This window comes from Rhineura floridana, chromosome 4 (genome assembly GCF_030035675.1).
Source record: "Rhineura floridana isolate rRhiFlo1 chromosome 4, rRhiFlo1.hap2, whole genome shotgun sequence".
In the NCBI taxonomy this organism is placed as follows: domain Eukaryota; kingdom Metazoa; phylum Chordata; class Lepidosauria; order Squamata; family Rhineuridae; genus Rhineura; species Rhineura floridana.
This window is the reverse complement of record NC_084483.1, coordinates 66,830,908-66,844,462: the sequence shown is the minus strand read 5'-3', so window position 1 is coordinate 66,844,462 and position 13,555 is coordinate 66,830,908. Positions and strand designations below refer to the sequence as shown.

The 13,555-nt window shown below is 39.4% G+C and overlaps 1 protein-coding gene across 1 annotated transcript in view; it reads left to right on the top strand.

Annotated features, from left to right (window-relative positions):
* Positions 1-13,555, top strand: part of SNAP91 (synaptosome associated protein 91) — a 131,559-nt gene that overhangs the window by 84,687 nt on the left and 33,317 nt on the right. The window contains exons 13-16 of the mRNA XM_061623247.1: positions 2,026-2,135; positions 2,614-2,717; positions 11,352-11,366; positions 11,525-11,686. Coding sequence (XP_061479231.1) covers positions 2,026-2,135; positions 2,614-2,717; positions 11,352-11,366; positions 11,525-11,686 — 391 coding nt within the window. The remainder of the gene's footprint in view (positions 1-2,025; positions 2,136-2,613; positions 2,718-11,351; positions 11,367-11,524; positions 11,687-13,555) is intronic.

Below are 13,555 nucleotides of genomic sequence, written 5' to 3'. Positions count from 1 at the left end.
TTGAGTGAAACAAACTACAACCTCTGGTTTAGATGTAATACTAGGGCAAGGATCATGGGTGGTTTATCCTCAGAACTAATGGGAAGGAGTGAAATGGCTGTGATTGGTTCATACACAATAAACCATTAACTGTGATTAAGGCTAGGATTGCCTCCACTCTTAGTAAATTTTATGACTGATTCACAGCACAGTTATTTATCAGATACAAAAACACTACCTTTGCAACCTGAACATTTATGCAGTTACAGAATAGTGTCCATTTCATACAATACATAAATCTTGCTTTTATTTATTTTATTTAAATCTCCAGTGGCAAAAGCCCATTCTGTCTTTGCTTGAAACCATATGCCTAATCTCAAAGAATGAACAAATACAAAAAGGAATTACTGAGCTTTACCTATAACGACTATCTATATCCAGAGCTATCTGATATAGGCACTGTTTCATATGCATGGGTCTGTCGCGTTCTCAATGTGAACATGGAAAATAATGATGTTTTTCTGCAGGGATCCATATGGGAGTTTAGTTTCCTCTGCTTGTTATGAAGTGAACTTATTTTAAATTAATTTGTAAGCCTTCAAATAGGGTACCTAGTGTTCAGGCCCCCTATATGAGTTTCCCCTAGACTGAATATACACATTTTTTTTCTGGGAGAAAGGGTGGGATATAAATTTAGTAAACGTATAATAATATAAGTAAAAACTTGTCACGGGGGGTCGCCTTTAAAACTGGCCTTCTACAACAGAGGAATACCCTCATCTTACAGATATACTGATGGGATCTTTTTCAAGGTGGATGTTGGCAAGCTTCCAGTTACTGTCATGGCAAGGAAATCTGAGATCTTGCTTAGCCACTGATCCCCAGATAATATTGAGCTGCTGTAAACTAAAGGCCTAAAATTCAAAGGAAATGCTCAGAGAAGCCTTTTAACTTGCTGTTAATACAGTAACTTCTTGATCTCCCTGATGTGACACTTGCCTTTTTACCATAAGCCTCTTTATTATGGGCTAGCCAAAGCAATTAAGCAGTTTAAAAATGCAAGGCTTTTCAGCAGCTGTGGAAAATATTAGTAAATGAAAATGGGGGTTTGTACTACATTGCTACGTTACAACTCTGAAAACGTGCACGCACATAGCACTACCCCCTGTGTCTTGCTTTTAGTTGCATGAGGCACTGATCAGGACAGACAGGAAAGGATGCCACTTAGATGAAAACTAAATGTTATAGAGACATGATTTGTGCCTCAGAATATAAACCGTGCTGAAAATTGTTATAAAGGGGAAGGGTGGTGTTGATGCACAGGCATGGGCAAGTGGGATAAGGGTGGCCAACACCTCACCTGCCCTTTCTTCAACAGCAACCCCTCATCTGTACCCATGCTGTATTTTAAATTGCCCTGATCCCTGCATTGTCAGAAATTAGCAATGCAGTCACTCTTGTTCAACCTAAAGAGCTCCTACTGGGAGGAAGGGATTATAAATCTCATTAAACAAACAAATAAAATAAACTTAACTCCCTTCAACTTTTAGCCCTTCACTATTGAAAAGAGTATGCAATAACCGTGTGTTGTATGCAGCTAAGTTCTACTTAGAGTAGATCCATTGATATTATTGAATCTAAGTTAGCCTTGTCAATTCATTTCAGTGGGTCTGCTCAGAATAGGCCTAGCATTGGATACAACACTGTTTCCATATATAATGTTCATGGTTTCAAAAGGGGTGGGGACGCCCATGAAGCACCAGAATTATCCTGGAAGAGCTATTAATTAGAGAGAAAGTGAAAGTTAGGGATGCAATTTTTTATAAATGGGGGAGGGAATCATGTTAGGCTGCAATCCTGTTCACACTTACCTAGGAGTAAGTGCCATTGAACTTAATGGGGTTGACTTCTGCATAGACATGCATAGGATTGCACTGTTAACCTCTTTACATTAAAATGCTAAAGGTGCTTTTTAAGGTAGTAGCTCCTGAAAAATTAAGTGGACTTACTTTGTATACTGTGTATATATGAGCTCTTTTTGTTCAGTCTTCTCCAGCCACAACTGTTACGTCTCCTAATTCCACCCCGGCAAAAAGTATTGATACATCTCCTCCAGTTGATCTCTTTGCAACATCTTCAACAGCGGCTCCAGTCAGGTTTGTTAGGAAATAAATAAAAATATGTTCTCATTTAAAAAAAAACACCAGGGGTTAAAAGGTAATACAGGAGAAATTGCCATTTTCTAAATATATTTTATGAATTTGCTTCTACTTTTATGCCGTTTGAAATATCTTCTTAAGAGGATTGTGGGCAACTTATTTCCAAAGGTGTCAGAGTATCCAGACTATGAGTATGCACAACTCTTAAAACGTGCACGCACATAGCACTACCCCCTATGCCTTGCTTCTAGTTGCATGAGGCACTGATCAGGACAGACAGACAGGAAAGGAAAGTAGCAGTTCCCAGACCTCCTGCTTGTAGGTGTGCCATAAAGCCTGTGCTACTTGTAACAGGTGGGCTGTTGATGAGTTACAGTGTTTCACAGTTGTTAAGTCCTTAGTTCCAACTACTTATTGTCTTTCAAAACTATATAGCATTTATCTTAAAATACTTTTTGTCTTATCTTTATAATAGTGCTTCCAAACCCTCCAGTGATCTTCTAGACCTTCAGCCAGACTTCCCATCTACTACTGCACAAGCAGCTTCAGCAGCTCCTGCTGGAGCAACTTCATGGGGAGGTAAAGACTTTATGACTTCTGAAACCTCCTTTTAGAATAATGCTGGACCTGAGTGTTTACTACACTATGTTCATGCATCATGCTAAACCATGATTTGGCAAGCTGTGCATGAGGTGGAACAGGCTCTCCCCCCCTCCTTTCCACACAGCTAGGAGGAGGGCCTCAGTAGCATTTCCTTTCAGTTTTCTTCAAGGTTGGGTTGTCATTGCATGTGAACCTGGATCATGATGTATCACTGTTCTGGTCATTTTCCAGTCAATTTCAAACAAGGAAAAGTCAAAGCATTGGTTGTGAAGCTGGCATGCTTAAACCAACCTTAATGTAAACCAGCCTTTTCCAATCTGGTGCCTTCACATTGCTGGACTGTAACTCCCATCAGCCCCAGCCACTGTAGCCAATGGTCAGAAGTGATGAAAGTTGTTGCCCAACAACAACTGGAGGTTACCAGGGTAGGGAACACTGCTGTCAACCATAATCTTGGATTTTCAGGCAACAACAAGCCAACTCCAGTGGAAACAAATGCCTCCAAAATTGTCATCTTGCATACATGGGAAGGGAAGTGCACAAGCCCAAGGCTTCCTCCAGCTCCGGGGCATTATGTTAAACCATGGTTCAGTATGACATGTGTATGCAACCTTTAATTCTATCTATCTCATTATTCTACTTGGTTTTATTTTTTGCTGTGGTTGTTGGTTATCCTGTAAGCTCTCTGTATCAGTTCATCTTTCATGGTGTATGTTTAAGCAGCATTGTAAACTAGGCACAGCTGTTCTGAAAAAATGCTAAGCCGCTGTTTACTAGGAAAGATTTCAGAATAACTAGGGAAGAGTTCCTGGTTGTATTTCCATTTGTGGCAGAATCCTTCTTTGAACTAGCCAGTGTAAGGTTTCTGACTGGTGTGTGTTAAAAAATCTTATGTTAAGAGTGGGCAGAGGCACCATTAATTTTCCATCCTTCTGAATTACCAAACACTTACTCCTCCTCCTACAGGTTTCAACTTTTTTTTTTTCAATTAATTTTTATTCTAATTTTCAAAACCAAAATAATACAAAAAGAAAACAACACAAATCAATAACTAATACAATACAAAAAAAATACATATATATAAAAATATTGACTTCTGATTTGTCATTGTTCAGCTATAAATCTATAATATATAACAAACCTATCTCTTAATAGATTATAAAATCACCTTCCTCCAGCGGTTATCTTAGTTGGTTTCAAATCTCATTAACATCATATCATTTTAATATTCCACAAAAAGTCAAAGAGAAGTTTCCAATCCTTGAGATATATATCAATCAATTTTTTTTCTAAATAAACATGCCAATTAATCCAGCTCATCAAATCTACTAAATCCAGTAATTTCAAAACACTATAATTCAACTATAAATCTATAATATATAACAGACCTATCTCTTAATAGATTATAAAATCACCTTCCTCCAGCAGTTATCTTAGTTGGTTTCAAATCTCATTAACATCATATCATTTTAATCTTCCACAAAAAGTCAAAGAGAAGTTTCCAATCCTTGAGATATATGTCAATCAATTTTTTTTTCTAAATAAACATGTCAATTAATCCAACTCATCAAATCTACTGAGTCCAGTAGTTTCAAATCGCTCTTCTGTCATTATCCATATTGGGTCCATCTTCCATCTTTACGCACCCAAAAATCTTGCTGTCATAGTCATATAATAAAAGTCTGATAGGAATTTCCTCCATCACAGATATTTTCTTACCATCAAATCCAAACGTAACACTGAAGTATTGTTTCAAAGCCGCATCTCTGCTCCTCTTTTCCACATGATACACTAGTACATTTCTTGAAGGTTTTTCCATTGACACAAAACAGGGATTAATTCTATTAACTTTCTCCATTTCAAGTTCCATCAAATCCTTCCAGTCCAGGAATTTTTTTGAACCGATAATATCTTTATCTCCAATCTCTTCAATTCCTTCAGAGACAGCGCTGTATTCCAAACTGTAATATTTATCTCCAGGATCCGTCACAACCAGGAAATCCAAATCTTTTTTCATGTCCATATTTAAGCCAATCTCCATAGATTGAACCTTGCCTTTAATTTCTCTTTCATCCTTTTTTTGTTTTCCAGATCTATCTTTATTCTCCTTTCTCATAGAATCCTGAGTTTCTTTCAGCTCCTGTCTCATTTCATGAAATTCAGTTCTCCACGCTTGTCTATTATTTCTCAGTTCTTGTTTTATTGAGTTAATCCCATCCATTATTTTCTGAAGCATGTCTAGAAATAAAGTCCCTTCTTGTACATCCATGATCTTCTTAATTGCCATTCTTAAAACCAAAAGAACAAAACTCCTTCAATTTTCAATGTCCCAAGCAAAGAGCAGTTTATTTCTTTATCCAGTTACAAAGGAGTTAATCTTTCCAACCAACGTCACACGCTAGACAGTCCTTATCTCTTAAATGTCCAGAAGTGCAAAAACAGCTTTTAGTTCACAGCGTTCAAATAACTAGTAGCAGAGAGAATGAGCAGATTCGTCAACAACAACAAAAAAAGTAGATCAGAAAAAATAGTCCCTTATATATATTACACAAAAGTCTTGTAAATCAAAAAGATTTCTTATCTCTCCCAATCAGAAAGCTCTCATCCATTGTAATCTTTAAAACACAATTTTCCATGTCAGCTTTTTGCAGTAATAAAAAAAAAAAGATAAGCTATTTATATTTTCTTCCCCCTTAGTTCCGTAAATAAAGAAGGAAAGTCTTACCTCATCTAGGTTATCTTAATTGCTGTTACTTTGACAAATCTCTTCAGCTATATAGATAAGAAAATGATAAATGTAGACAGGAGGTTTGCCTGCTAGTCCGTTAAAAAAAAAACGGGTCACTTATCCAGCTGAGCTAGCATAAAATCCTCGCTCTGTCTGAACTGCTGGAAGACAGACAATTCTGACGAATTCCAGGCTCCAACAATCAAAACAAAACTATGTGGCAGATCTCACGCTTCTTCCTTATCCGGAAGAAATCATCCCCAGTCAGAAAAAACCCTTCTGACTGAATTTAAAACTGCATAAGTTTCATCCAAGACGGGAGCCCGTCTCAGAGGCAGCACAGGCGGAGGGAGCCTCCTGGGAAGTTCTACAGGTTTCAACTTTGATATTGCATGTCACTAGGGGGTGGGGGGTGGAATAGTTTCCAAAGCTTCTGTGTTAAACCAGTTCCAGCCTGATCTCATGGCATGTGGAAATATCAGCAGTGCCATTGGGATGTCTCCCTCTAGGATGCACACCTTAATGTGGGGGGAGAGGGCTTGAGAGTATCAAAGAAGCTGAGAGCAATGCCATCAGGTCTAGACAAAGAGGCTAGACTCCTGGCAGGGTCACCCAAGGTGGAATGGTCAAAGCTGAGACACCAGACTAAGATGCATCCAGACTCAGAGGAAGGCAATGGTAAACCACCTCTGAATACTGCTTACCATAAAAACCCTATGAATAGACTATCCAAAATGCAACACGAGATAGTGCTGGAAGATGAGACATTATCAGGGAAGAATGCAAAAAGAACATACCTGTAGTTAAAAAGAGAAAGACCTCAATGAATGAATGATGAAACACTTAAAATGACTAAAGATCGGAGGAAAGCAAAAGCAAAAGGAGAGAGAAACATGGCTAGAACCCTGAATGCAGTAATACAGTGACTAGTACGTAGGGACAAAGAGAATTATAGTAGGGCCCCACTTACCGGCGCTTCACATTCCAGTGTTCCGCTAATGCGGCAGCGGGAAATTCCCCATTTTAAAGCCGATTTTGCAGCATTTTCACACAACACGCCCCATTATAATCAATGGGGTTACACTTTACGGCGATTTCCACATTACGGTGGGGGCCTGGTCCCTAACCCGCCGTATAAGCGGGGCCCTACTGTACTACAATCATTATTGTATAGAAATAGAAGAGGATAATAAAAAGGTAGAACAAGAACACTATTCCAAAAGATTAGAAAAATCAAAAGGAAATGCAAACCAAGAGTAGGGATGTTGAATAATCAACATTATTAGGGGAACACACTAACTGACCGAGATGAAATAAAAGGAAGATGGAAGCAATACACTGAAGAATTATATCAAAGAGATGCAAGGATGACAGATTCATTCATGGAGGAACCATTTGAAGAAGAATGAGAAATTTTAGAATGTGAGGTGAAAGCTACACTTAAAATACTTGGAAGAAACAAATCACCAGGAACAGATGGCATACCAACTCAGTTGCTATAATCTACTGAGATGGAATCTGTCCAAATGTTGACAAAAATTTGTCAACAAATATGGAGAATAAAACAATGGCCCACAGATTGAAAGCATTCAATATACATCCCAATTGCAAAGAAAGGGGATCCCAGGGAATGCAGTAATTATCGAACTATGGCATTAATATTGCATACAAATAAAGGAATGCTCAAGATTCTACAACAAAGGCTCTTACCATATATGGAGTGGGAAATGCCAGATGTCCAAGCTGGATTTAGAAAGGGAAGAGGCACCAGAGATCATATTGCAGACATACGTCGGATAATGGAACGGAGCAAGGAATTTCAGAAGAAAATCACCCTGTGCTTTATAGATTACAGCAAAGCCTTTGATTGTGTAGATCACGAAAAACTATGGAATGCTTTAAAAGAAATGGGGGTGCCACAGCATTCGATTGTCCTGATGCTCAACCTATACACTACACAAGAGGCTACTGTAAGGACAGAATATGGAGAAACTGACTGGTTCCCCATCGGAAGGAATGTGAGACGGGTGTATTTTATCATCCTATTTGTTTAATCTATATGCTGAACATATACAGAAGGCAGGATCGGACCAAGATGAAGGAGGTATGAAAATTGGAGGGAGAAATATCAATAGTTTAAGATATGCAGATGATACCATACTACTAGCAGAAACCAGTAATGATGTGAAATGAATGCTGATGAAAGTTAAAGAGGAAAGCACAAAAGCAGGACAACAGCTGAATGTCAAGAAGACTAAAGTAATGACAACAGAAGATTTATGTAACTTCAAAGTTGACAATGAGGACATTTAACTTGTCAAGGATTATCAATACCTTGGCACAGTCATTAACCATAATGGAGACAATAGTCAAGAAATTAGAAGAAGGCCAGGCCTGGGGAGGGCAGCTATGAAAGAACAAGAAAGATCCTCAAATGCAAAGATGTATCACTGTACACTAAAGTCAGGATCATTCAGTCCATGGTATTCCCAATCTCTATGTATGGATGTGAAAGTTGGACAGTGAAAAAAGTGGATAAGAGAAAAATCAACTCATTTGAAATGAGGTGTTGGAGGAGAGTACCATTGACTGTGAAAAAGACAAATAATTGGGTGTTAGAACAAATTAAACCAGAACTATCACTAGAAGCTAAAATGATGAAACTGAGGTTATCATACTTTGGACACATAATGAAAAGACAGGATTCACTAGAAAAGACCATAATGCTGGGAAAAACAGAAGGGAGTAGAAAAAGAGGAAGGCCAAAGAAGAGATGGCTTGATTCCATAAAGGAAGCCACAGACCGGAACTTACAAGATCTGAACGGGGTGGTTCATGACAGATGCTCTTGGAGGTCACTGATTCATAGGGTCGCCATAAGTCATAATTGACTTGAAGGCACATAACACACACACACACACAATGGGATGTAAGTAAAAGGCCTTTACCACAATTGACCAGCCGTCATAGACAGGTCTTGTGCCATCATTGGGTATGGAATCCATGAGGTCTGCACATGCAGTTGTCAGCACATTATGTCTACTGGAAAAGGTATGGGGGCTGCCCTCCTACTTGACTGTTGCTCCATGGTAGCAGCTGTTGCTACTAGGAAGTATGCTTCTGCTGTCCCCTAAAAAAAAAGCTCGTTTTATGTTCTCGTTTTATGTTTGACTTGCCCTGTAAGAAAAGCACTGTATCCCTAACTGTGCTGGGCTTTAATTTTCTCCTTCTGAAGAAGGAATGTGACATTTAAAACTCGACTACCTTTAATTGTCATTAAATATGCAGTACTCTGGAACCACAGTGGACGCTGCCAGAACTGAGAAAACTTTCTGACACTTACTGAGAGTATTAAGCTTTGGGATATATAAAAACACAAAATAGGCAGGAGATGCAGAAAATACTGTAGGTACCATCTGAATATAGATTTATAATATAACTTTTTTAATTGGGTAAATTAATAATTAATGTTGAACACTAGCTTTCTGTCCCCCTCCCACAACGTCCCTGTGCCCCCAAATCTCCAGAAGGCTGCGAGACCCTCCAGAGCAGATTTTAGGGATGTAGGGGGAGTTGGGTTGAGAGAGGAAGTATGGCATACTGCCTAAGATGTTTAAGCATTTAAAGTACAGCCGTTTCCCCACAATTAATTTTCACCCAAAGTCAGCGCTGCACAATTTATGGCTCAGAATGCCTATGACAGTCCAACAGACATGCATTGTTGCCAACTGAGAGTACAGTATTCTCTGCGGTTGTTTTTGCTGCTTGCCTAGGATCCAAAAACAGTGTTTCTGTGAAACACCTGACAGATAATATATGGCTGGTGGTCTGTGTTCACTTGTTGGATTTCTTACAGTGGTGGATCATGTGACCTCTTGTTAACCTTCTTCTTTGTGCTTCTTATAGCTAGTTAGGAGAGAAGTAGGAAATAAGAGCAAATCACTGGCAGTGCTTGTTTTTTAGGTATATGAATAGTCTCCTCACAAGCTTTTCTCTACATCAGTCTTTCTGCCTTCTGCAGTATTTGGAGAGGGATTGGAGCGGGGAGAAGAGACATGTGTTGTCAGCAGCATGTTTTCTTCTGTTGATGTGGTGCCCTCTGGAGGGTGAATGTCACAAGAGAATTCCACGCATTCGTAGTCATTGTAGCTAAAGTGCAGAACAGCAAAGCCCAACACATACACACACAGCAGTGAATGTACATAATATCCAAGGCAGGCTATTTGAGCATCTGAGGCAGAAAATGCCACAAGCACCTTTCCCCATCCCTAGCAGTAATGACCATTATCATAGTAGCTGGAAAGGAAGTCTCATTTTACTAGCAATAACATGCTGGAGTTGACTTTTCCTAGTACATATACCTAACTGGAGGAAACTCAAAATTGATTGTACAGTTCTTGTTGTTGTAAGTGATGTAAAAACAAACTTAGAATTGTAACATCATTTTGGTACGTAGTTTAATACAAGAAGACACATGAGAGTGGATAGTGTGGAGACTTGGACAACTTCACTGTTTGTTTATTTATTTATTTATAGCATTTGTATGTAACCCCATTACATGAGATTCTCTAGGCTGTTGACAATAAATCTACTACAGATGGGGGATTCTTACCACAGGTAGAATAGTGAAAGCCTATGGTATTTTTGTGTTCCACCTTAGGTCTCAGATGAAACAATTTCTGCTGATTTTTGTGGTGTTTCAAACTGTGCCCAGGAACAGCACAGCTCTCTAATGTCACAGGGGCTTATTAGATAATGACTTCCCAACTCTTCTAATGCCCAAAGCATTTTCCAAATGATTTCAAAGTTGTAAACTACAATAAAAGAGTTTACATAACGTTTTTAAAAAAGGTCTCCCTTACATGTGTAATTAATGAAAACAGAAACTGCTTATGGTTTCTGGTCAAATTGATTTCAAATCTACTCTGATTTGGGATTGCCTGAATTAGGAATTGGGGGGTGGGGATGGAGCAAACAGACCTCAGTTTCTCTCCCAGGGAGGCTTCCCTCTCCTGCTGTCTCCACTTACCTTTTTTATATAGTTGTCTCTCTCCACTCATGGCTCATGTTCTGAGGGGATATACTGTAGCTGACACTCACCCAGAGGAGTAATCTTTTGTGCGTGCTGTGCCAAACTAAGCCAGGGTTTGGCTTAGCATATCCTATGAACCAGGGCTCATTCTTCAACTCTTTCCTCACTAACCCTAAGCTGCAACTAAGAGCAATAATCCCATCTATCAACTTCGTGCATTCAGAATAGAGAAAGGGTCATATCCAGTTTGAATCTTTTAAAGTTGTTTAGCTACTAATTATGGTATCTACAGATTATGGCATAAAGAAGTGGGTTTGCAGGTTGGGAGGTGATTCTTCAAGGGGGATCAACCAAAAACTACTCTGTCAGTCTTGTTTATATATATTGCATTTGGCTTGATCAGCACTTAAACATTTGCCGCCAATTGGATTGTGAAATCTGTTGCCGATGGACCCTTTGAATGCACTATAGTAGGGTGACATGGTATTAATCTTCCTTTCCTAGTGGGGTTGAAAAATAAAATTGTGCTTGCCTAGGGATGGAATGCATCAAATGAGTCCGGATTATTTTAAAGATGAATGTGGTTGGATGAAGCAGAAATGGGTTCAGAGAAGTCTCAGTCACTTAAGTCTTTGTTTTTAGGAGCTTTGGAAAAAGAAAGCAGACTGCATCATATAAAACCATATGCAAGGTACCTGTGACATGTCTGGAATTAGATCAGCATCCTGTTGATTTGAAATAGCCCAACGCTGGCAGAGAATGACTTCTGGATAGCATGCATGTTGACTCTGGCAGTTATTATTAACTCTTATTTCTTTACATTGCTATCTTGTAATGGACAATGTTGCAGACCTCTTGGGAGAGGGTGAGTAATGCTTAATTTCTAACCCCATTCCTCCATATTGTTAATATGCAATTAGCCAATCCTGCCTCTTCATTCTTTTTTTTGCAATGTAGTTGGGGTTCCCCCCCATCTCTCTTCTGCTCACTTTTTCTTTTTGATCTTCATATATGGACATGTAGACAGTTTGGCTGCACTTTCCGGTGTTACTTCTGAGCCACAGATTTCAGATCCATTTGCAACAGAGCCCACCCAAGCTGCTACTGCTGCAACTACTGAAATAGCAAGTGCTACAGTTACAACTGTTACTTCTGCTACAGCTGCTGAAGTGGATCTCTTTGGAGGTTAGTTTGGTCACTTAGCACACTTTCTCTCCCCTCTCCCCCACACACACTTACTCTCTCTCTCTCACACACACACACACACACACACACACACTCCTCAACTCAAAAAAGAAGGGAGAAAACTGTTATAACTCACTAACTGATTTTCATAGGCTTGTGACAGAATTGACAAAATGTAATACTTATGGTATTTGGAAGCTTCAAGAAAGGTCAATCCACATGTTGAGTTTTCCAAATGTGAGGCTGCTTTTGTGAGTGATCCCCATGGAAATATTGAGGGGGCTAAGTTACAGGTGATGACAAATCATCACATTGTTTCATGAATCTCTGTCTGCAAATAGCCATGGGAAGGGAGGGAAATCAGGACCTTTGAGGAGGATTTAACCTTTTTCTCCATTCTGTGGTCCTGACATAAACCACCCCACCTCTGAAGCTGCTATTTTCAATGGGAGGGATGCTCCATTGGTTGCCAGCATATAGCCGCTGTACCGTATGAATGAAGTCTGGGGAGTGAAGGGGAAGTGATAACACTGAAAATGGTTGCTATAAGCATTGACTACATGGTGAACATTGCACAGGCTTTCCTTCTTTGGGACTCTGCCACAGGCAAACTGGTGGCACAGCAACAGCTGCCACTGCTAGTGTTGTAATCCTAGTGATCACCCCCTAGTCTTGACAGAGGATAGGTTTCTTGCTGTGTAACATGCTTGCACTGAAGGAGAGGTGTATTTGGTATGTCCTTGCAGTGCGAGGGAGGCTTAGGCATTCTCCTGCCCCATTTTGCCAAGCTATTTTTGCCACAGTTGTAGTGCTTTTAACAACAAAATTAAAAATAAGGTTTTCAGAAAAAATAGTCGGCCCCCACCACCACCAAAAAGCATACTGCAAAAGGATCATACAGCTGATTAGGAGATTGCTCAGGTAAGCAAAATGTCACCCATTCCATAACTAGGAAACTGTGTTCCATTTTCAGAGTCCACTTTCAATATTTTAATGTGGCTTTAAAATAATGTTTCCTATTTACTTTGTCAGCTCAGAGTTTTTGAAATTGAAATAGACAACTGCCATACAGTTTGCTATAATGTGTCAAGAACTTTAAAAAGCTACACTTATAAGAATACTCAACTTCAGGGCAATGAGAACTCAGCAGACTCCATTTTCATTTTGCTCTTCAGTAAATCTAAACTCAGCTTTAACTTGTTCTGTTGCAGTTCAGATGCATGTCAGTGTGAGCTTTTTAGAATAGCTGACATCAGTATTTTTGTGTATCAGGGTGTATATTTTTAACATGAAAATGTAATTCCTTAAGTTTAACAGCATGTAAAGCTTTCTGTGTTTGGATAAATTGTAACTTAAAACATTTCTTTCTTTGTAGGGGTTGCATAGCATCCAGGGTTAGGACTGCTAGTTTTCAATTCAGAACCCTCCTATTTAAAGTCCCCACAGCCATGGTGTCTTCAGTTCCCCTTCTCCCCCCCCCAATCTCTTCACCCACCTATTACAGGTGGTAGATTAGAGAGAACTATTATATTGCCATGCAGCAAGCTACAGAAAGTAATGTAGCATGAGTGGGGGGAAGTGGGAAGCCGCTCCTTCCTTCTGTTTAGAGGCACTAGGTATCAAATCGAAACTAGTCGTACAATGGAAATCTTGACCTTTGGTTTGTGCCAAGACTTTAATGAAAATAAAAAAATTAAAACAGGACTTGTCCCCTATCTTCATTCATTCTGCATGCCAGCAGCAGCAGTGGTGATGTTTATAAAGGCTGACTAAATGGTGTGTCTCTCCCCACCGCCACCATTGTCACCTCCATATGGAATTAGCACCGTTGACAGGGATGCTCTGTTGTGATTATACAGGGAACCTGAC